The sequence below is a fragment of the Dreissena polymorpha genome, chromosome 3 (assembly GCF_020536995.1).
Source record: "Dreissena polymorpha isolate Duluth1 chromosome 3, UMN_Dpol_1.0, whole genome shotgun sequence".
Lineage (NCBI taxonomy): Eukaryota > Metazoa > Mollusca > Bivalvia > Myida > Dreissenidae > Dreissena > Dreissena polymorpha.
The window spans coordinates 88,761,974-88,785,952 of NC_068357.1; the positions used below are offsets into that span (position 1 = coordinate 88,761,974).

General features: G+C 38.5%; 1 protein-coding gene across 2 annotated transcripts in view; it reads left to right on the plus strand.

Moving 5' to 3' along the window:
* The window catches only part of LOC127875188 (RNA polymerase II-associated protein 1-like), a 64,224-nt gene that overhangs the window by 38,246 nt on the left and 1,999 nt on the right, over positions 1-23,979 (plus strand). For both annotated transcript variants that reach the window (XM_052420039.1, XM_052420040.1), the window contains exons 28-31: positions 318-475; positions 1,362-1,494; positions 2,324-2,489; positions 23,377-23,601. In XM_052420039.1, the coding sequence (XP_052275999.1) occupies positions 318-475; positions 1,362-1,494; positions 2,324-2,489; positions 23,377-23,601 (682 nt within the window). The remainder of the gene's footprint in view (positions 1-317; positions 476-1,361; positions 1,495-2,323; positions 2,490-23,376; positions 23,602-23,979) is intronic.

Sequence of the window (23,979 nt, forward strand, 5' to 3'; positions counted from 1 at the left end):
AAGGTCTTTTTTAAACAAAAATCCATTGATCCATTGCAGATAAAACAGGTTAATCTTGGATAACATTTTACACATTTTACATTTTTCCCACTACCCAGCTCAATTTTATTTCAATGCTGCAAATAAGCATTTAAATATCAAATTCGAAGACATTGTTTAAAAAATAAATTATGAAGATTTGACACAATATGGCTGGCCATATTCATTTACCCATTCTTCAAGGTAAGAATAAGGAATAGACTCAGATCCAAGATATTGCATTCAGCCTTAGAAATATATTTAGGTTACAAGTGATACTTTTTTTTCCTTGTGTTCAGTGGACTGGAAATACAGAATGCGTTGTCAGTACATCAGCTGGACCAAGTCCGGCACGTTCTACGCTGGGTGTACCTGCTGGAGAGGAAGCGGTCGTCTCGGCTGGAGAGTGTCTCCGTCACACTGAAGATCTCCCGCGTCATGTGTGTTTTCTTGACCGGTGAGTGGATTTAGAAACAATTTTGACATGTAGCATTTGTGTTAAATTTTGTTGAAAATGTGGTAAAAGTATGGAATTCAGATTATGCTCTGAATAAAAATTGTAAAACAGAAAAATGTGAATTAATTTTGTGTAACGTCTTTATTGATTATCTGCCAGAATGGGGACTAGTTATATTTTCTTTACAGGTAGAATAACGTTATCATGAAATGAAGGAAGAAGCATGAAATAGTTGTATGTGCTTAACATTTTACGTCCAATCCATTTTTTTCACACTCAATCTGCAAATTGTCAGCTGTCCTTATAGAAGTGGTACATTTGTTTTTGATTGAATTTGTGTTTCTGCCAAGATATGGATTTATTCATCTTGCTATTCTTAAAATGGAAAAGCTGAAATACGGAACTCAGTAGTTACAGCACTTTTAGTCTGTGCTTCTTAACATTTGCCTAGTGATTGCCTCTTACTGCAGGCAATGACCTATTTCTGGACAAGGTTGTATTTCTGATTGCCTCTTACTGCAGGCAATGACCTATTTCTGGACAAGGTTGTATGTCTGATTGCCTCTTACTGCAGGCAATGACCTATTTCTGGACAAGGTTGTATGTCTGATTGCCTCTTACTGCAGGCAATGACCTATTTCTGGACAAGGTTGTATGTCTGATTGCCTCTGACTGCAGGCAATGACCTATTTCTGGACAAGGTTGTATGTCTGATTGCCTCTGACTGCAGGCAATGACCTATTTCTGGACAAGGTTGTATGTCTGATTGCCTCTGACTGCAGGCAATGACCTATTTCTGGACAAGGTTGTATGTCTGATTGCCTCTGACTGCAGGCAATGACCTATTTCTCGACAAGGTTGTATGTCTGATTGCCTCTGACTGCAGGCAATGACCTATTTCTCGACAAGGTTGTCCACAGCTACCTAGAGGGCTTGTTTCGCCTCTACACGCGGCAATCACTGCTGGCGAGAATGAACTTTGAGGAGAAGATACCTGGACTGCCTTCATTTTATGACTTGTAAGATAGAGCTCTGTTTTTAATTACAATTATTTGATGTTGTTGATCAAGATATAAATATTTGCACAGGTATTTTCCATTGATATTTTTTCCAGCATTCCATTAAAGAGAAAAAGTATCCGAAAAAAAGTATCATAATGGACTTTTCTTTAAATACACAAGAAGAACAATTTTGAAGTGAAATGCAGTTATAGTATTGACATTTTGTATAATAACTTATGCATAATTGATCAGTTACTGAATGCAATTTGGGACTCTAGTTGACCTGTCATGCATTTATATTACAGTGATTATATTTAACAATTGCATATGATCCCATAAGCCAAACAATTTATTTCCAATCCTTTGACAAAAAAGGAGACACAGAAAGGCAGCTGCATTTCATTTTTAGTAGTCGAATAGCCCTTGGCTACTAATTATCTTTTTTTTTTAAATACATTTTCTTAAAATCTCCAATAGGCACTGAAATTATTATTTTCACACGTTTTGAGTGCATTATTTTTCTAAATAACAAAGTCTGAAACTTTAGGCTATTGATACAAATTTCTTGTCCCAATTCTAGCCTATGCATTCATATAAACCTGTTCTGGGAAAACTGGGCTGCATACATGAGCACAGATTACCCTGTGCATTCTGGATAGGCTAATCATGTATGAAACTTTCCAACTTGACTGAATTTTTGTGTAGAAAATACTTTGTCTAAACGCAAAATTCCATAAAAACAGAAAGTGTCATACTTAATTAGCATTTGCATACTGCACAGGTAAATCTGCACTATGCACATGCATTTTGCCCATTTTTCCCATTAACGAGACTCATATATATTCAGGTTTGTGGCGGTTCTACAGCAGTACGAAGCCGTATCTTTCGGGGACCCTTTGTTTGCCTGCTATCTGCTGATTCCTATGCAGCAGAGACACAGCATCGAGTACCGGAAAGCCATCTGGACAGAGAACACTGGAATTCTGCGCACTTTGACCCTTCCTTTGGATCAGGTAGATTTTCCTGGTGTTTGTGATTAGAGCAATGACCTAAATCAGCCAAGTGTTTCAAACTAAATCCCTTAACCCTTTCCCACTTAGATATGTATGTTGACATGTTTGTAGTTCCTTAGAAAGTTATATTTAATTAAAGACCTTTCTTACTAGAATCAAGTTTTAAAGGCTTAATTTTCAACCCTTAGATACTGATGAGCAGCAAACAGCATAAAACTTGAACAGACTGCGAGTTACTCACAGGCTGTTCTGGCTTTATGCTGTTTGCTCATAGCCATTTTAATGTCATAAATACTGACCTGTTATCGTATGCTTATACTTTCCAAGGGGAAATAACTCATCCGGAATTTTAACTGGGAATCCGCCACCTCAATACCGTAATACAGGCCAGGTTAAACATAGTGCAATGCAACCTAGCCAAAAATCGGTAACCAACACTCAATATTCTTTCCGGATCAACCAGGTGTATACGTGTCTTTTACGGCTCTGAATTAAAATATTGTTTTTCACCGGTCCGGTCCGGTCATGTCACCGGTCCGGTCACCGGTCATGTCACCGGTCCGGTCACCGGTCCGGTCATTGATCACCGGTCCGGTCACCGGTCCGGTCCGGTCACCGGTCATGTCACCGGTCATGTCACCGGTCATGTCACCGGTCCGGTCATTGATCACCGGTCATGTCACCGGTCCGGTCCGGTCACCGGTCATGTCACCGGTCCGGTCATGTCACCGGTCCGGTCACCGGTCCGGTCATTGATCACCGGTCCGGTCATTGATCACCGCTCCGGTCACCGGTCAACAGTCATCAGTTAGGCCTGCCACCGATAACACCAGTCACCGGTCAAGAAGAAGAACTCGGTCTTCTTCATTGAATTATTCTCCTATTCTTCGTTGAATACATCGTCTTCATCAAGGATTAGACATCGGACACGCTCTTCTTCGTCGAGCAGTTCTCATCGTCGCGGCTCTCGTAAGCGATCACGTCGTCACTCACGGAGACGTTATTCTAGAAGATCTCGGTCTCATCGCAGCCGATCCACATCTCGGCCGATCCAGATCTCGACATCGCAGGAAACGAGGACGTCGTCAACCTTCACGTAGACATCAGCGGACTGCATTGAGCACCACTGGATAGTTATCGAACATACCTCTCCTTCATTGAGCAGTTCTCGGCGTTGATACGCTCGTAAGCGATCATGTCAATGCTCACGGAGACAATATTGTAGAAGACAATATTTCCAGCGTAGCCGAACAATATTTCGGCATCGAAGTTATATGGATGTCGCCACTTCTCACGTAGGCGTTAATGAACCTACTGGTCATATCGACGTTCTCCATTTTATTCCTTTAGGAATATCATGTCTCCATTCCACGTGTGATTGTTCTTCTTATGGCATCCACACATGTTGCAGTCACCGAGCCGTAGTTGTATACGAACACTAGTTCGTTTAACATTCAGGCTTCGGGATAAGCTGTTCTTTTCTCCACTACGACTACAAGGACACTTATGCCTATTAATACTGATAATCTACCGTTGTTTTTCCGGTTAACATTATCAGATGACTTCTTGGATGGTCATTCTTCTGCACCAGATATTTCCATTCTGACGCAGTTATATTATACCGGTCCCGATCACCGGACATCGGTCACCATTCATCGGTCATATCACCGATCACTGATCACCGGTCAGAATAAGTGATGTCTCATCGCCATCGGATTGGATTTTTTGGCATGATCTTCTTTTCCGAGCAGTGCTTGACATTGATAACAGACCATATGGATTCCACCATTTTTCGGTCTTTAACTGGTAACGTCACCGGTCATATTATGACTGGTCCGTTCACCGGGCTACAGTTACCGGTCATTGACCGGTCCGGTTCGGTCACCACTTACCAATTACCGGTATTCCACTGTGTTTTCAACGGTCAATTTTTAGTATCACGGGTATCGTCTACATTACATAGTTGTATACCCCTGGCTATGATTGTATTGAATACTATATTTTATGGATTCAACAATCTACATGACTTTTTGTGTTTTTCAATACTGATGTTCTACTGGCGACGGTTACCAAATCATGCTATATCTGTTATTTGTACTTCTATCTCAACCGGCTACATGCAGACTACTGGTCTTGCAGATAGATCGGCTGAAGTGGGCTCGGAGACTAGCATTGAGGTCGAACATTACTATTTGACCTCTATTAATTTATGTTCGAGACCCGAAGGATGAATTGTTTTAAACGCCTTTACCTGTCGGCTACAGACTTTGCAGTCAGTGTCACGGAACAGTTGGGACACATTAATGACGCTAGCAGGATTAGCAAGACGACATTTGTATCGACTTCTGCTTTTCTATTGCTTCTACGGCAGTGCATATTTTCAAGCTACTGGAATCAACAAGAGTTCTGATACATAGGATTGCCTATCAGATTGACCGCATAGCGGCTACAGTCTTGTAGATGGCTTAGGACCTATTGAACTCCGATCTTAGATCCTAGGATCTGGAGGGACCTCATCTTAAAGTTATTCTTCTATTACACTTCTGGCCATAACAGGCCGTCTTCCTATAACTGGTCGTATTCCTTTCGGAATTCGTCCCGGTTAGAAGTCTTGAAGTAAATGGATTAATCAAGTCAGAATTTAAGACTTCCATGCATTCTACCGGCAAGCGTGGACCCGCTTAAGGTTACCCCTAGGGTTTTCACCTTTTTCTGCCATCACACCTCCGATTCCGGAGGTACCACTATCAATCATATTTCCGTACTTCGCAAATCGATGACTTCGCGACCTGTATTATCCATGATTTTAAAGGCGCCTGTTATTGGTTCAAGAAGAGGCTATATTCTGTAGATAGGTCATAAACTTATAAGTGTTAAACACTGTCATATTCTACCAATTTTCAAGTGTGTTTGGAGTGGGAAAGTTCGGCTTGCCGTGGTTTCTTTGCCCACCCATCCTTGACAAATGGTTCCGGTCACCGGTCGGTATTTACCGGTCCGGTCACCGGTCCTTCTGCTGAGACGTCTTTTCTTACGTCCGTTTCAGCTTTATTTTTAAGATAATTGTATTAATCTCGGGATTATTTAATGACACAGATTTCCATCTTTTTGTCATTATTTACCACTATTCAGTGGTGTCTAGTCTAGAAGATTATCTTGGCAAGAATATAGTTTATTCTACCACAACCTTCCTTACATCTTATACAGATGTGAGCAGATAAGGTTATGGACGATCACATAGAACAACGTATCTTGATTGTCTCAATTATGTGGTATCCTAACGAATATCACCTGCACATCTACATCTTGAAAAGCGAAAATTCTTTTTAGCTGTTTTTCATTTACAACACATTTTCACGATTCCTTTGTGATGGTTTCAACTATCACACATCGGTCGTGGTTTACTTACAGACACGGAGGTGATCATATTATCACTCCTTGTAACTGGAAATCAGGAACTTATTCGTTCTTTGCAAGAACAACAAATTTTCTCTATCGTCTTTCTCATACCAGTTCGTCTCAACGCCCTGTTGGACGTTTTTGTCCTGCAGTTGTTTCTTTCGAATTATTTTTCCGTTGGGTTCAATAATGTAATTGCGCATGCGCGGCAGTGAAGTTGCAGACGAGTTGCATGGTGTACATAGTATATCAAAGAATGTTGTTTATCATCAAACGCTAGTTATTAGCGTTATGCGATCGTATATCGCAGTGTATTACGGTATGCTGAACAACGTCAACAATGCAGTTCACAGAAATCGATCCAGCAGGGTGTGCGATTGTTATATACATTCGTCCATTGACATAAACTGGAATATCTTCATAATCTTGCCTTCTTGGTGAGTTTTTGCAATAACTTGAGTTTTTGCCATAATTTCATGAAATATACTTAATGAACCATGGGATTATGGTTCTACGACCTTTTAAGTCTCCTGTACAATTATTTTCAGGAAACTTCTTCACAGGTCAAATATCATATCTCACTGAGACATATTTTTACTGATCCAAACATGTGCCACTTCATGTCTGGCCATTAATAACTTTAAGTTATCTCTACAGAAGAACGTTTTTCTGTTAGAGTTTCAATCCTTGTTACTTGTGCAAGGTTCCATCAGAACTGTATAAAGGTTCTATGGAAATTCATTTTTTACTGGGTAATTGAGAGCATATTTATTACCTTAATCACTCTGCTAGATACATAGAGGTTTTTCTCATCTTTTTCTTGATGATAAGAAATTTGTTCTTTTCTTCATCAAAGGATAGAGATTATGCTTTCGTATACCTTGTTTTGTGTAAGTCATCGCAACTCTGTGCTGTCTTACCTATTTTGGAACTGATCCAAACTATGGAACGTCAACACTATGTTTTTCGTTCCTTTACCTTTTTAAGCGGTTTTGACTTGTGTAACATGTTGGGATGCTTAATGAGCTCCCTATGAACCTTTTTCATCAGGCTTATTAACAATTCCAATATAATTTTAAGACGGTTTTCCTTCTTATTATGGCTTTTACCATACGGAGAATTGAAATTCATGCTTTTTCTGTTGAATACGACCAATTCCAGTTGGATCTATTGTCGTTTTCACTTTGTTGTGTCAGCCAGGATTCCTTGCTTAATATCAAGTCCTCTATATGGCTTCTACCTTCAAGTTTCCAAGTTTTCTTAAACTGGTAGTCATGAAGATGAGGATAAACTTCTTTGGGCAATCAGGGCTTTGAAGTTCTATCTCAGCAGTGTTAGTCAGAAGTCCATTCGAGGTTCTCAAAGACACTCTTCATTTCCCCAAAAAAGGGGGGGAGATGTGTCTGCGGCTTCTATTTCTCGGGGTTAGACCTCGACTAAGGAAAGTTAATCTTATCCTATCTAAGGATTCATTCCTTTTTAGGATCTGACCGCATGAATTAAGAGCTCTGTCTGTTTTGTGGGCATATATTAATCACACCCCACTTTTTGACGTGCTCTAAGCTGTTTACTGGAGGAATCCGACCACCTTGTAATCTTTTTATCTTCGTTTTCTGAAGTGCCAACAATACAATTTGTATACGTTTGGGCTTGTTGTGGTTTCACTAACGGTAGTGTCTTCTTTACGACATAGACATATTACTCTGTCCGAGAAGTCATAATTAATACCGTTTTAACGAAGATTACTTGATATCATTAGCTGATAACCCTGTTTATGGGTTCTACTGTGTTGGGAAAATATATACGAACCTTCCCACCGCAGCTGCAAAATCAGCATACGATAACAGGTCAGTATTTATGACATTAAAACAATTTTTTTAAATAAAATTCATTTTAATTATTAAATACTTACCTGTTATCGGTAAGTCCCACAGGGCTACAGATAAGATTTCATGTCAATTAGTTTTCACTACAAGCTTTTTGAAGCAATTAGTTTTTTTCCCTCAAATTTTTTTGTCAATTAGTTTTTTACAATTTAATGAAAACTTACCTATATTTCAGGGCAAGATGAGCTCTTTGATTTACAGGTAGCCTAGGTATTGATAATTCTCAGCCAGTTCTTGTTCCAGTCATTAATTCACAATTTTAAATGTTTTAAATGATTGATTGTTACTGTTAATTGTTTATTGAAAAATGGAAGATGAGTCATTTTATTTTAACACTCCTGCCGTTCAGTCTGATGGCACACTCTTTTAGCTCTGGTTTTGAAATCCTGGAATAGTCTACCCTTTCTCATAATAATATGTGTATGCATTATAATAAACAACGGGTAACTAAACACAAAATAATAAAAATTAAATAAAAAATAATAGAACCTAAATATAATTATAAACATTGACATCGAGCGCCTATGGACGCTATTTGTTTTGATGAGACAGAATCGCCGCGGTGTTTTGCGACGTCTGCTTCTGAGGTTTTCACCATCTCCACTATCAAATCATGAATAACACTTTTGACAATATCTCTTCCCGATGGTTCGGACCGCGAAACACACTTCAATATACTCGGCGCGCACGTCGTTGCTGAACTTTTACTAACCCGGCCGCGCTTAGCAGCCGACATTTTTCACGCTGTATTTACCGGAAGCAACTTGTTTATATAGACACCGGCCGAAACGGTGTCAACTATTACGGCAGCACTAAAATTACTTCGAAACCGGTTTAAGGCAGGAGTTGGCCGCTTCAGTAGTCGGAACAAAGAGTAGATCGATGTTTATAAACTTGCATTTATGTCGGCAATAATAACGCGGTACGAAAGGAAACAGTATAATAACAAGAGTTCCGCGGTCGGAGATGACCGCATTGAAGCCGGATTTTTGATTTAAATGACAGGAAAGTACCTTTCGTGTTTTTGTCAATGCAATACTTAAATTACTGAAATATTGTTCAAAGGTCAAAATGAAATGTAAGTACTTTTCAAGGCATGAGCAAACCTTGTGTTATGTTTTGAATGCATGCATATACATGAACAACAATAACATTTAAGGTCACAAATATGAACTTGAATTGACAATTAGGAAAGTTTGATCTCAATTTTTTTATTAGCAAATTAGTAACATATTGTTTGAAGTTTCCATCAATTTCATTATCAAATGTAAGAAAATAAACTTAGATGAAATAATACTATTTATTGTTTTGCTTTCACATACCTACACAGAAATCCAGACAGCCTTATGATCACTCCAAAAGGTTTCTATCACACCAGTTCTAGCAGATAGATTGGACACATAAATATGATCCAAGCTTGAATGATAGTCTGTGGTTTCACTTGGCGGGGTAGCCTTCAGTCCACTCAAAGACATGAACTTCTGAAGTTTTACAAGGTCAGAGCTTGGTTTTAACTGATCGACGTTGAAGTCACCAATTGATATCAGTGTCTTTTCACCTAAAGGCAGCTGGTTTACAAGGTTGAAGAAACCTGTGAGCGGTGTATTTGGTCTGCGATAAACTGCCAGTACTTCAAAGGATTCTGTTGGAGAGCTCAAGTTAAGATGAACAGCTTGGCCATTTTTATCATGCACATTTGTTAGACTGTGGATCTCAATATGTGATTTCAAGTAGATAAAGATGCCATCATGTGGTCTTCTGTCCTTTGTCTCTTGAGTAAAACATTGCATTGGCATATCAAAACCTTCCAACTTGTAGTAATCTGCACTGTCTGATCGCAAAGCCCAAGTTTCTTGCATGATAAGAATATCTGCTGCCAACAGACTTGAATGTGATCTTACACTGGTGATATGCTTGTGCAAGGACCTTGTGTTCAAGCAAATGACTTTGTTTGATGCACTACTTGGATCCTCTGGTAGGGTAGTAATCAAGCTGTGTTGCCGCAACCGTTCCATTTCTTGAACTACAAGTTTGTCAACTGTGATCTTCTTGCTGTCAAAATCTAGCAAATGGAGGCCTGAGAGTGACGTAACACGACTTAGTGCAACATACACCATATGCGTCTGTACTCTGCCTTGAAAGCTCACTGCCACTTCTGGAATGGACATTCCCTGTGCTTTGTGGATTGTCATGGCAGCAGCAGGTTTCAGAGGAAACTGCCGGCGCACAACTTTGATGTTTCTGTATTTGCCAACTTGAAATTGTCTGTCAACTGTAAATATCGGTGTCCAAGATCTATCAATGTGGGTTTTGAAAAGGGTTTTGTACTGTTGACGAGCCTTTCCCCCAATGGATGGATCAGTAAAATGAATCCATATGGTATGAGGCTTGCCATTTGCAGAATCAAAGTGTTTCAGAACACCTGTAGCGCCATTGGTGAGTCCATCAGTGGTGTCAATGTTCACAACAAGAAGATAATGGGCAGACATTTTGATTTGCAGCTGTTGCAATAGGTTCTGTGTTTTTTGTGGGGGTAGATTCATAGTTACTTCTAGAACAGCAAGTTTTGCACTTGGTGTCACATCACCAATGGTGTAGTCAACAGCTAATGACATACAACCCTGTGTCTGCAGTGCCTGGAGATAGAAGTCATTATGTTCATTTACCTTATCATTGGTTGTGAACAAGTGAAGTACATCAGACAAATTGAAGCTGGTTTTTGCCTCTTTCACTTTTGACTGGAGTGTTGTCAAGTCGGATTCAATTTGTTTTCCTTCTCGAACTCTGTTGAGTAGTTAAGCATAGGTAGCATCATCTTTTTGTCGCATAATTGTTTTCAATTCAAATAAGCCTACCAAGTCTTGCCATGTGTTGGAGGCAATTGGCCCATACCCTTTATCAGATGTTTTGAAAATCCAACTATCTTGCACTGGTCTCAATTGGAAAAGGTCACCTACTACCAAGAGGCTGATACCCCCAAAAGGTTGAGAAGTGGCAAATATCTCTTGGAGTCTAGAATTTATGAAGTTGAACATGTTCACTCCAACCATGGATATCTCGTCAATAATCAAGATCTGAAGTTTGGCATACCTACAACGAAGGGTGTTCAAAGTGCTGTGGTCCAGTTTATGGTACTCCGCCAAGGACTGGTTGGCAGGTAAGGCAAATAATGAATGAAGAGTATGACCTCTCACTCCAAATGCTGCTTTTGCCGTAGGTGCTCCTACAACAACCTTAATTTCATCTGGGTTTTCGCCGCATGTAGTATCATAATATCTGTACAAAGCTTGGCACAAACATTTGAGTAAGTGACTTTTGCCCACCCCAGCCACTCCAGTAAGGAAAACGTGAAATGAAGTGGTTTTTGTTTTCACAGTATGGATGACATGGTAGAAAAATGATTGCTGTTCCTTATTGAGGTTTATAGCAAGATCATGGTAATCTTCATCCGAAAGCCTGTTGTTGATGATAGCCTCCACATGGACATTTGAGCCAATTCCCATATCAATGCCAGTGTCATATGTCTTATGTTCTGGTTTAGAAGGAAAGATTATGCTGTGCTCAGCAGCATCACATGTCTCAGCATTTGTATCTTCCTCCGCTTGTCTTGATGTTGGTGCAATTCCATCAATTGCTTCGAGCACTGTCTCCTCATCCACCTCCATAACTGCTTTGTAAAGATCGTCTCCACACTGATCAAACCGCTTTGTTGCATCAGTGATCTCTGTTTCCTTGCTAAGGAACTCCTGTTCATATGAACCACCACTGTTTTCTTTCAGATCTTCTTCGTTTCTCCAGGCTGTATGCAGCATCAAAAGCTCTCTATAGAATAACTCTGGGTCTTTTTCCTTGGAGAAATGTACATATCGTATGACTTTGGGGATACGTCTTTTCACCAGATAGTTCCCATTGGGCATAGGTATCTTGATGCCTGGTTCGATGTTTTCAACCGTGAGATCTACTTGATCACTTTCAAAATCATCTTCTTTTGTAGTTGTTTTCCTATAGACGTGTTCTTGGAAAAATGCAGCGAACTCTGCAAGTGACACTGTTTCAAGGACTTTTGGTCGATTAGCATATTTCTCAGGCAACCCTGAACATGTGACGTCTGTGGAATCGTCTGGTAGTCCCTGTAGCTGTTCTTTTGGCTTCAGAATGAAAACTCTCTGCTCAGGAGGTGAAGTGTTGATGAATATGACATCCCGTGAAGCCTGTACCAAGGGCATTTGAAGCAAGAGATAGACAGCCTCTTGTGCTGACACTTCACAGTGGTTCAAGAATTTGTTGGAAATGATTCTCATCCTCTGTCTGACTGTGTGATTCCCTGCTCGTGCTTCTTCACAGGCTTGCCGCAACAAGTTGCTCATTCCTATTTGAGACTTCATCATGTAGCTTGAAATGTAAACGCATACAGCCCATGGATCTAAAACAAACTGCAGATCTGTGTTTGCCTGCCATATTCTCAGAATGTCCATGTTATGAGCATTAACTCTAACATCTTTCACTTGTCTTTTAAGGAATACTTGCTTTCTTTTCAATCCTGACCTTATAGCTAATATATAGGTATCTTCGGAAACTCCACACTTGGCAAGGAATTGGCAGAATGGCATATCTTCATCCTTTACAAGAGACTTCAAGACTGCATGTATTTTCTGAAGGTTGTTATGGTGGTTCTTGAGCATGTCTTTAGGGTAGTCGCTGTCAAGAGGTTCAAGTATCTGTGTTTGGCTCATAGGCGGTAGTGGAAAACCATACCTACAGACATTTTTTCCCATTTTTTTACATGACTTTGTGTGCTTGTGTGTCTGTAGATTTAAGTATTCTCTGTCTGAATCATGAACATCGGAGGAACAAGAGATGTTCTTATCAATGAACTTTAAAACTTCATCTTCAGAGCTTATTCCATACTGGGGTACGTCCTTGACCCAGAAAACACAATGGAGGTGAGGGGACCCACGTTGCTGGAATTCAACTCGAATGAAGTGGTCAACAACTTGGCCTATGGGTGACACCTGTGACTGAAGAATGTTTGTGAGGAAGAGATGAGATCTGTACTGAAAATGGCGTGCACAGGTCACTGGATCCTTGTTGATGAGTTCAGCCTTTTCCATCCAAGTCATGTCAGTAGCTTGTGTTATGATGGTAGATTTCTGTTGAAATTTGTTGCGGAGTACAAAAAGTAGATCTGTCCACCTTGTCTCTGCTGCTGAGAAGGTTGCAAAGAATGTTGGCATTCCTAACTGTCTTATCATTGCGAAAAGCTCCTTTTGTTTTGCTTGGAAATAGGGTGGCGATGAGCGTAAATTTTTCAATATTTTGAAGCCGTCATCATGATTGAGGATGTTCTGAAGTGCATCTTCTTGGCGCAAGTGGCCTGCTGTGTAATTGGTACCTTTTGCTTTCCTTAACGCTGTCATCACGATATCATGGACTTGCAAACACTGCAGTTTTTTCAGCTTAAAAAACATGTTTGGGATGGATGAGGCAAAGCGCCTGTCACTATTGCGTAGTTCAGCTTTGCAAATAGTACTATATTTCACAGGTACCGTTCGGTTGTTGTTATCTGGTCTTTTGAGTCCAGCAAAGAGAACAGGGAAAGATTTCTCTTCAGCACTTGTGTCCATGTACATGCTAACTGGGTGATTTTTCTCTCCTGGTGCAATAAGAAGGGCATGCTTTCCATCATCAGAGAAATCTATGTTTTGAAGTAGCGTGTCCCTGTTGCCACAACCATGTGCTTCTTCATCAGTTACTTCCTCCCATGTGTCCTCAGAAACATCAGTGGTCTTCACTCTGTCATTTCTGTCCTCTTCATGCTTTTCATCATCAGAGAAATCTATGTTTTGAAGTAGCGTGTCCCTGTTGCCACAACCATGTGCTTCTTCATCAGTTACTTCCTCCCATGTGTCCTCAGAAACATCAGTGGTCTTCACTCTGTCATTTCTGTCGTCATCTGACACAAACTCCTGCTCTTCATCTGCAACATCCCACTCTGTGTCGAGTTTCACACCCTCTTCCTTGTAAAGGGGACTATTTTCAATAAAGTATTTCGTGACATCATATATGACTCTTGGTCTTACAGTTTCATGCACAAAACTCCCCTTAAATTTCAAACTTCTCTTAAATTTCAGATGGATGGTTGATGTTTGTTCAAATCTTCTAGGTAGAACATTTACAACATGTGATGGGTTCATTGGCACGTTGACTGTATTTCCATGTATTCCTAGTTGTTTACCAACTCCCAGCTGCTTTATCTGCATGAAAGGTATTCTTAGAGCTACACACCTTTCTTCAGTGTCTGTCAGCTTGCATGATTTTAGATCAGGTGGCAACTCAGGAAGTAAAAATCCATTAGCAGTTGACATGGGAGGTATCTTGTTTTCACATATGTATTTATGACAGGTTTTACAAACCCATTCACAGTTGCTGCAGCTGAAGGTTCCTGATAAACATTTGTCTAGTACTTCTTTAGTGATATTCTTTGTTTTATATACACTTTTTGAAGCAATGTAAACACCATGTTGAAAAAATGTTTGCAGGCAACATGTACAAATAAACTCATCTCCTCGTTTAAGAAGATCTTTAAAAACCATCACTCTCTTTGCCAGTGTTTGAGATTTTATATTTAGTCTTCGTTTTGTTTGCCAGTGTGTTTCCATCTGTCTATACTTTTTGTGTTTTCTTTGTGCTGATCTGCTCTTGTTCCTTGCCTCATTTTCCTGGAGTTTATATTTGTGATCAAATCTTTTTATTTTTCTTGTTTCCTTTCTCAATTTGTTTTCGTGAAGTTTATATCTGTCGTCTGACCTCTTTTTTCTCTTTGTTTCCTGTCTCAATTTGTTGTCGTGAAGTTTATATCTGTCGTCTGACCTCTTTACTGTTCTTGTTTCCTGTCTCAATTTGTTTTCGTGAAGTTTATATCTGTCGTCTGACCTCTTAACTGTTCTTGTTTCCTGTCTCAATTTGTTTTCGTGAAGTTTATATCTGTCGTCTGACCTCTTTACTCTTCTTGTTTCCTGTCTCAATTTGTTTTCATGAAGTTTATATCTGTCGTCTGACCTCTTTACTGTTCTTGTTTCCTGTCTCAATTTGTTTTCGTGAAGTTTATATCTGTCGTCTGACCTCTTTACTCTTCTTGTTTCCTGTCTCAATTTGTTTTCATGAAGTTTATATCTGTCGTCTGACCTCTTTTTTCTCTTTGTTTCCTGTCTCAATTTGTTGTCGTGAAGTTTATAATTGTCGTCTGACCTCTTTGTTCTCCTTGATTGCTGTCTCAATTCATTTTCCTTGAGTCGAAACTCAGTGTTTGCTCTTTTTATCCTTCGTGCAGCATTCTCTGCTTGCTTATAATCTGGGTTAGTACGTCTTTTTTGCTGCGCCAACGCTTTCATATTGATTTTTTCCTTTTTGTTTTTACTGCCAGCTACATTGTGATAGGATACTTCTTCTGTGACGTAACATTCTTTCGAATCACCTTTTTTATCAATCCCAGCGATGTTTTTTCTCTTTTTTGGGGAAGTGGTTGTGAACACATTATCTGCGCAACATATTTTGGAGTCATTTGATGCTTTGCGTTTCTTTGTAGTAGTAGTAGTTAATGTCTGGCCTTCCATTACACTCAAAACAACGTCATAGTGAACTCCACCAGTATGCTGTAGATATATGCTTTTGTTATTCATAACCATAGATGGTTGGAGAAAAGTTCCTGAAAATTTCTGCCACTGGAAGCCGTTCGCAGTCTGAGTGTGAATAAAAATATTGGTGCTTAGCAAATGTGAAGCTGCAAAAATCTCAATCTCAGTTGCCCAAATTCCATCTTGATTCATGTTATTTTGTTCAATGTATTGCTTTGTGTCAATATATTCTGGAATAAAAGTTCTCAGATATTGACCATATTTCAACATATGATTGCCAAGTTTTTCACGCACACTACGATGTAAAGACTGTTCGCCGGTAAGGACAAAGGATAGTGCCCTGAAGAAGCAATTTCCATCCCCAGAAATTTGTTTTACTTCATTTGGTGTGCCTATTGCAACTTCATGACATGGAGGCAGACTCTGAATGTTAGGAACCAGTCCAAGGTTTGAACATTTTTGAACTCTCCAATCATTGTCAACTTGTTTGAAATAAAAATGTGTAGCATCAACTTGTGTCAAATGAACAGCTTCAAAATCTTGATCGTTGGTGTGATGCTCATTTAAAAGATGTGTCCCCACATTAAGTCTGTTGTTGTCAGCATTTGTACTACTTTTCACACTTGGTTTTTCAAAAGTGTCGTCTGTATTTATGACTCTACATTGGTGTAGTTGAAGTCTTTGATATGAACTGTATCTTTTCCCACAGAATTTACAGAGTGTACAGTTGTGGTTTAAAAGTCGTTTCTTCAACTTATATTCCTTCCCACAAGCTGAGCATATGTAAGTGTTTGCCATCTTTCGGAGGTGTAGTCAGTTCCAGTCATGAGAAGATGACATCAGTGCACACTCCTGAAATAAAAAAGTATTTTTAGGAAAGAACTCCTCTTTGACTATGTGTAAGTGATCTTGGAAGAAATCTTAAAATCACCATGACTAATGCTAGCAGATCCCAAAATCAAACCTAGCAGTTCTCTATGGAAGGTCCTGTGCTAGGTATTCGACTTGAAACATTCTGATGCCATGTAACAGAATGTGTAACGGTTCTTTTGCTGGGTTCAACACATACAAAATGTTCTTAAAGAATATGTGTGCTCATAAAAATTCATGATAGACCCCTATTTACATAGTTTACGCATCTAATTGACTTCAAATCTGCTTATATTATCAATGGCTCCTAGCTTTCTACTGAAATATGTAGTGGGAGGTAACAGACCTGCAACATATTTTATGACATCACTACATAATAGTGACTGCAGTACTATATACCTGTATTTAGCAAGATGGATCATTTAGAGTGAAAAGTCACAGTGCAAACAACTTGCAAAATGTGGCATTAAGTACATACCCCTTTGAACTTCTAGGATAACAGGCAAATGTGGAGGTTCTCTGGTCTGCTGAGCTCAAAGCCGACAATTTCTAGTGATGGACACGTACTGGCTGGTTTATCTCCGTAACATGCGTCGGGACATCAACCTGGGTTGTTTTTTTTTATTTGATTATCAATGTACAACAATTGGGAAAAACAATTCAATATTGTCTTTCCCATGAAGCAGCCATTTTGTACTCACAATTAAACGTATGTGCTATATTACTATTTGGGTGCTAAAGTTTTAAGTATTTGACTAGAACCAAGGAATATTTCCACATTTTCAATGTAATATGCTTCACGTTGAAGACATTTTCTTTGTTTGTTTGTTGTTTTCAGTGGAATTAAAAGTTGTAACTTATAAGGTACAAAATGGCTGCTTCTATCAATGTTTATAATTTAATAATCATTGATTGAATATAATTAAAAAATGTAGTGTTTCTGCAATGTTTTATCTAACACACAAAATTAAGCAAATTTTTTATCATAATACTTGAGTGTTTAATTCCAATAGACATGCTTTTAATTTGTAGTACATATAAATCCAAAGTTAAGTTTTGTAAGGACTTAGTAACCTACATGTATGTGGTCAAAGAATTCATTTAAAATGTTTAACATTTTATTAAGATATTGTCTTGAAACAGCATTTTAAGACACTAACCAGTGTCCCATTATGGAAATATTTGTTTAACAAATTAAACAAATGGTGAAATTGGTGACTTTGAAACAAAACAAGATATACTGATAATAAGAAAATATGCAAGAGATAAGCTGAACAAGAAAAGTTATGATTGCAGGGCAGAGGATGCACCATAAAACATGTGCATGTACTATATCTTTGAAATACAAACTGAAGGATCTATGCATTATCTATCATTTGTTGCAAAACAAAAACCAAGGCTCACAATAATTGATACAGTATGTATGCAATGATTGAAATAGAGAATGCCAAATCAAAGAAGAAAACTAGGACATTATCTTAACACTTACAGTGCTTTAAGTAGGTATGTGTTTTAAATTTTAAAAGAATATTATGAAAATATTATATGTAAGGAAATGGTATTTTCTCTAATCATTAAATTCTGCCAACATGGACTTGTGCTGATGACTAAAGTATTAAAAGATGTCTTCTTTCAAAACTATACCTAAAAAACATCAGGACAAAGGCTCTTGCTTATTACAGAACAATAAAAACTATGAGAACATGCCTTCTTTCAAAACTTAAAGACATAATTACAATGGCTCATGCTTATTCCCAAACTATGAAAAGATTACTTCTTTAAAAACTGTATCTAAAAGACATAAACACAATGACTCATGCTTATAAGTTCTACACTATTAAGATGCCTTCTTTCAAAACTTAATGTAAATAAACAGAAGTTATGGCAGAATTCCTTTGTAAAAACCCTTAATAACCTATAATAGGCATAATATCAAAGGAATGAAAATGACAAGAGTATTGTTTGGTGTGAGTTATTTTATTTTCTTTTTGTCTGGTTCATCATTGTCATCATGTGATTCCACGTTCGCAGCTCCACTGTCATCACTTGTGTCAAAGTCATCTGCAAACAAAACACTGACATCTCCATCGCGACTCTCTAGCTCTTTTTCTAGCGCTTTCACCTTTGCAGCCAACTCCACATTTTCCTTTGCCAGCTTAGAGCTGTATTGCTGGAGTGCCTGCTTGGCCAGGTGATGCGTGCTACTTCTTTTCTGAGCATCTCTGAGCATTAGTGAAAGATTGCCCATGAAAAGCAGTTGTTGCTTTTCTCATGCTGTGCATGGTAGCTTTTGCGTCCTCAACATCATTGACAATCAAGCTATACATGGCAGCTTTTAGCTGTGTATCTATTTGCTCACAAAATCCGGTAATTGTACCCTGCAACGGATCAAGTTGAGGATCTTTGACAGGGCTTGGACTTGGTGTTCCAGATGGCCTTGTTTCCATTGCTTTCATTGGTGTTGCTGGTCGAACCATCCCAGGAGAAGTTGTTTGGCTAAGATTTGACATTTTGGTAATGAATGTTTTTTACAGATAATATTATTTTGTTTAGTTAGTTAGTATTGTTAGTGTCTTCTTACTTGGAATTGTACCTGAAAATATATGAGGAATCTGGTTACATGACTGCTGGCCAAGAATACACGAAGCGACTTTAGCCAGAGATGGTGGAAGTGTATCTTTGCTGTAAAAATTAAAATAACTAGCACCCATCCAACTAAATGGTAGAACTATGGTTGAAAGCAGAAGCAAATGATATGGTGATTTGTGCAAGATGTGAAGCCAATGCATACACAGAGAAGGAGGAAAGCAAATTACAATAGTTAGGTTATTAAAACATTCACACTCCAACATGCCTGTTTCCGGTGCTACCGCTGGGAGGCGTCGCTTCATTATCCTGCTCCAACTGGGTTTCTCTAAGTATCATACTATCCATAACTTGTGAATAAATGTGCAATGCATTAGTAGTAAGGTTGCCTGAATCACTTGAATTTTTTCCAATTTTTTATGCCTGCAGATATGCAGGGGTTTTCCTGCTCTTTATTTAAGGCTGCAAAACAGCCCCAGTCCCAAAGCAAACAGACACTATCCCAAAAAAATAAAAATCCCAAATTGGAAATGTAAGAAGTGGAGTTGAAAAACTAAGCACTCCTTGGGTCAATGTTGAAAAGGGAAAGGGTCCAAAGACAGAAATAAACATTTGACACTTGTTTAAAAGTCCTTGTAAATGTCAATAGTTAAAAATAATGTGATACTTATTAGTCGTTAAAATTCCTAATTTTAGCTATTAAGTCAATGAAAAAAAATCCCAATTAGGCCAGACTCCTTTTCCCAAAATGGCCACAAAAAACCCTGATACGCGAAAAACTAAGTTGCAGCAGAATAATCTAGCACCATGCACATAGGTTTCACTGAGTACAATACAAAGGTTTTATAGAGTGCATAGCTAATTGGTTGGCTGTAATTGAACAGAAAATCTTATACATAGTCAGGAATTCCATTCATTTTAAAAAGCATTTATAATAAAGTGCTTATGATATTTTTAGACTTACACAAAAATTTTGAAACAAATTAACTTATATAATTGTAATTCTATTGCATCAAATTATGATGGCAACAGTTCACTTGTATGTGCTGTTCCAAACAATCATTTCAACATAATATCAATGAAATTTTAGGTAGATAATTTTTTTAAGTAATTTACTGATTTAGTAAAACAGGGCAACACAGGGGCCAGGTCAACAATATCTTAAATACTAAAAAAAGAGAATAATTCTTCACAGTAAACTAAACATACAGTACGGGTAACATGCATACAAGTATAAAAACCACTAAAGTCAGCAAAGCAAACTTCTCACCTGTTTCAGCAGCATTCTTCAAAACACTGGGATTCCCAATACACAGCAGACAGGTCTCTTCAACCTTGTCTTGTAGTGGACTGAAAGCTACCCCAACAAAGTGAAACAGCAAAAATTATAATATTTTAGAGCCCTTTCACATTTGAAGTTGCCGCAACTGTGAACCTCAATTGAATGTCCTTGAAATTACCAGTGGTAAGCATACCAAAGTTAAATCATGAAAAAAATATTCACATTTAAGGTCACTGTCAATTGAAAGACTTTAAAATGACCAGTTGTTCTCTTGACCAGTGGTCATCTGTTAGTCATGGCAAAGTCCATGTCCAAGCATACGAAAGTTAAAACAACTTTTAATTTTTAACATTCAAGGTCACAGTGACCTTGACCTTCAATGACCTTAAAATGACCAATTGTCATCTACTAGTGCTGGCCAACCTTCATGTCCAGTTTGAAGACTGTAAGTCCAAGCATAAGAAAGTTATACCATGAAATAAGAATTTTAACATTTTTACATTCAAGGTCACGGTGACCTTGACCTTAAAATGACCAGTGGTCATCTACTAGTTCTGGCCAACCTTCATATCAAGTTTGAAGACTCTAGGTCTAAGCATACCAAAGTATTAACAACTTTAACATATTTACATCCAAGGTCACAGTGACCTCGACCTTCAAATGAATGACCTTGAAATGACCAGTGGTCATCTAAGTGTGCTTGCAAACCTTTACGTCAAGTTTGAGATTCTAGGTCCAAGCATACCAAAGTTACAACAATTTTAACATTTTAACATTTAAGTTCACAGTGACCTTGACCTTCAAATGAATGACATTGAAATGAATGACCTTGAAATGACCAGTGGTCATCTAAGTGTGCTTGCAAACCTTTACGTCAAGTTTGAGATTCTAGGTCCAAGCATACCAAAGTTATAACAATTTTAACATTTTAACATTGAAGGTCACAGTGACCTTGACCTTCAAATGAATGACATTGAAATGAGCAGTGGTGATCTTCTAGTACTGGCCAACCTTTATGTCAAGTTTGAAGACTCTAGGTACAAGCATACCAAAGTTATAACATGGAATAAGAACTTTAACATTTTTTCCTACCAAAGTTATAAGAACTTTAACATTTTTACATTCAAGGTCACAGTGACCTTGACCTTAGAATGAATGACCTTGAAATGACCAGTGGTCATCTAAGTGTGCTTGCAAACCTTCATGTCAAGTTTGAAGACTCTATGTCCAAGCATACCAAAGTTATAAAAATTTTAACATTTAAGGTCACAGTGACCTTGACCTTCAAATGAATGACATTGAAATGACCAGTGGTCATCTTCTAGTACTGGCCAATCTTTATTTCAAGTTTGAAGACTCTAGGTACAAGCATACCAAAGTTATAACATGAAATAAGAACTTTAACATTTTTACATTCAAGGTCACAGTGACCTTGACCTTCAAATGAATGACCTTGAAATGTCCAGTGGTTACTTACTAGTTCTGGCCAACCTTCATGTCAAGTTTCAAGACTCTAGGTCCAAGCATACCAAAGTTATAACAACTTTAACATTTTTATATTGAAGGTCACAGTGACCTTCACCTTCAAATGAATGACCTTGAAATGACCAGTGGTCATCTGTTAATCCTGGCCAACCTTCATGTCAAGTTTGAAGACTCTAGGTCCAAGCATACCAAAGTTATACCATGAAATAAGAACTTTAACATTTTTACATTCAAGGTCACAGTGACCTTGACCTTCAAATGAATGACCTTGAAATGACCAGTGGTTACTAACTAGTTATGGCCAACCTTCATGTCAAGTTTCAAGACTCTAGGTCCAAGCATACCAAAGTTATAACAACTTTAACATTTTTTATATTGAAGGTCACAGTGACCTTGACCTTCAAATGAATGACCTTGAAATGACCAGTGGTCATCTGTTAATCCTGGCCAACCTTCATGTCAAGTTTGAAGACTCTAGGTCCAAGCATACCAAAGTTATACCATGAAATAAGAACTTTAACATTTTCGAGCACGCCGCCACCCCGCCCGCCCGCCCGCCCGACAACATCAATCTATAAGCCGAGATTTTTTCGAAAAAATCCGGCTAAAAACGATCATAAATTGATTGAAATTCGTTTTTCCTCCTTCGTAATCGTTTTCTGTACGATGGTTTTTTTATTTCAAGTCGTTTTCTGCCAAATACAAATCGTAATAACGATAAAACGATCCTTATCTGTAGCCCTGGTCCCACCTCCCACCCCGCTATTCGATTAATATTTTTGTATATATATTGAAAGAATATTGAGGGTTGGTTACCGATTTTTGGCTAGGTTGCATTGCACTATGTTTAACCTGGCCTGTATTACGGTATTGAGGTGGCGGATTCCCAGTTAAAATTCCGGATGAGTTATTTCCCCTTGGAAAGTATAAGCATACGATAACAGGTAAGTATTTAATAATTAAAATGAATTTTATTTAAAAAATTTGTTTTTACTTTGCCTCTAAGTGGGCAATTAAAAAATAGTGACATGATATCAAAGAACACATCCTTTGGTAATCCTCTTGTGTCTGTTGTGGATTGTCTGTCATGATTGTCAACGTTTACATTTATGATTATGAACACTGTATAGGGCACATTTTTGTTATTGTCAACTTTCATTGAATTTTTCATTGAAGGCAGTCTCTTCTTAATGAAAATCCAGTTTAGGTGGAAAGTGTTGTCCCTGATAAGCCTGTGCAGATTGCACTGGCAAATCTGGGACAACACTTCACACACATTAATTAAGCCCCATTTTCCCAACTGATACAAAAATAAGTGTCTCAAATCATTCAAGCTGTTGTTGCTGCCTTGCATTAGTCTGTGCTTTGAAGTTCAAGTTGTTAAAGGGTCGCTTAGTGGTAGTCATTGTCTACTCATAGTCACAGGGCCTTGTCTTTGAGCACATGATAATCCTGAGCCACGTTCTGGGAATACAGGGCTTAATTTATGTGTGTAAAGTGTCATCTCAGATTAGCCTGTGCAGTCCCCACAGGCTGATCAGGCACAAAACTTAAAGCCTACATTGGATTTTTCACTTAATTCTTACATTAGATTTGTCTTCAGAAGAGAACTCCTGTAAATAAAAAATTCTATAAAAGCAGAAGTATAGTTTCTCATTGGACTGTGCATCAGAGATGACACTTAACACACATGCATTAACCCCAGTTTTCCCAAAGGCTTATGCTCGTGACGTTACACATTTCAGCTACTACTAGACATCAACCACTTCCTGGCACCTGAAGAGACAGATCCGGAGCTGGTGCGCCTGTACTACCAGGCCCTGTACGGGGGCAGCCTGCGTCGTGTGTGGTCTCCTGTTCTCTACCTGGTGGCCGTGCACCATGTCAACAGGTTCCTGTACGCGCAGGACAAGACCCACTTGCAGCTCAAGAGAACCATGATGAGCAAGATGCTTGCATCTAACAACCAGGTACATTTAAATGGGAGGTTACTCTTTATTGTCCCCTACCAGTTTCACCGGAGGGGACTTATGGTTTGCGCTTTGCAGTCAGTCTGTCTGTCAGTCTGTCCCTCACACTTTTCTTGATCCTGCGAAAACTTTACAAGTTCTTAATATTTTTTCATAAAACTTGAAACATGGATAGATGGCAATATGGACATTATGCACATCATTTCATTTTGTTCCTACGTCAAAAATTCTGCTTGCTATGGTAACAAATAGACTAGAAATACTGCTGAAAATGGTGGTTTTCTGGATCCTGCGATAACTTTAAAAGTTCTTCATATTTTTCATGAAACTTGAAACATGGATAGATGGCAATATGGACATTATGCACGTCATTTCATT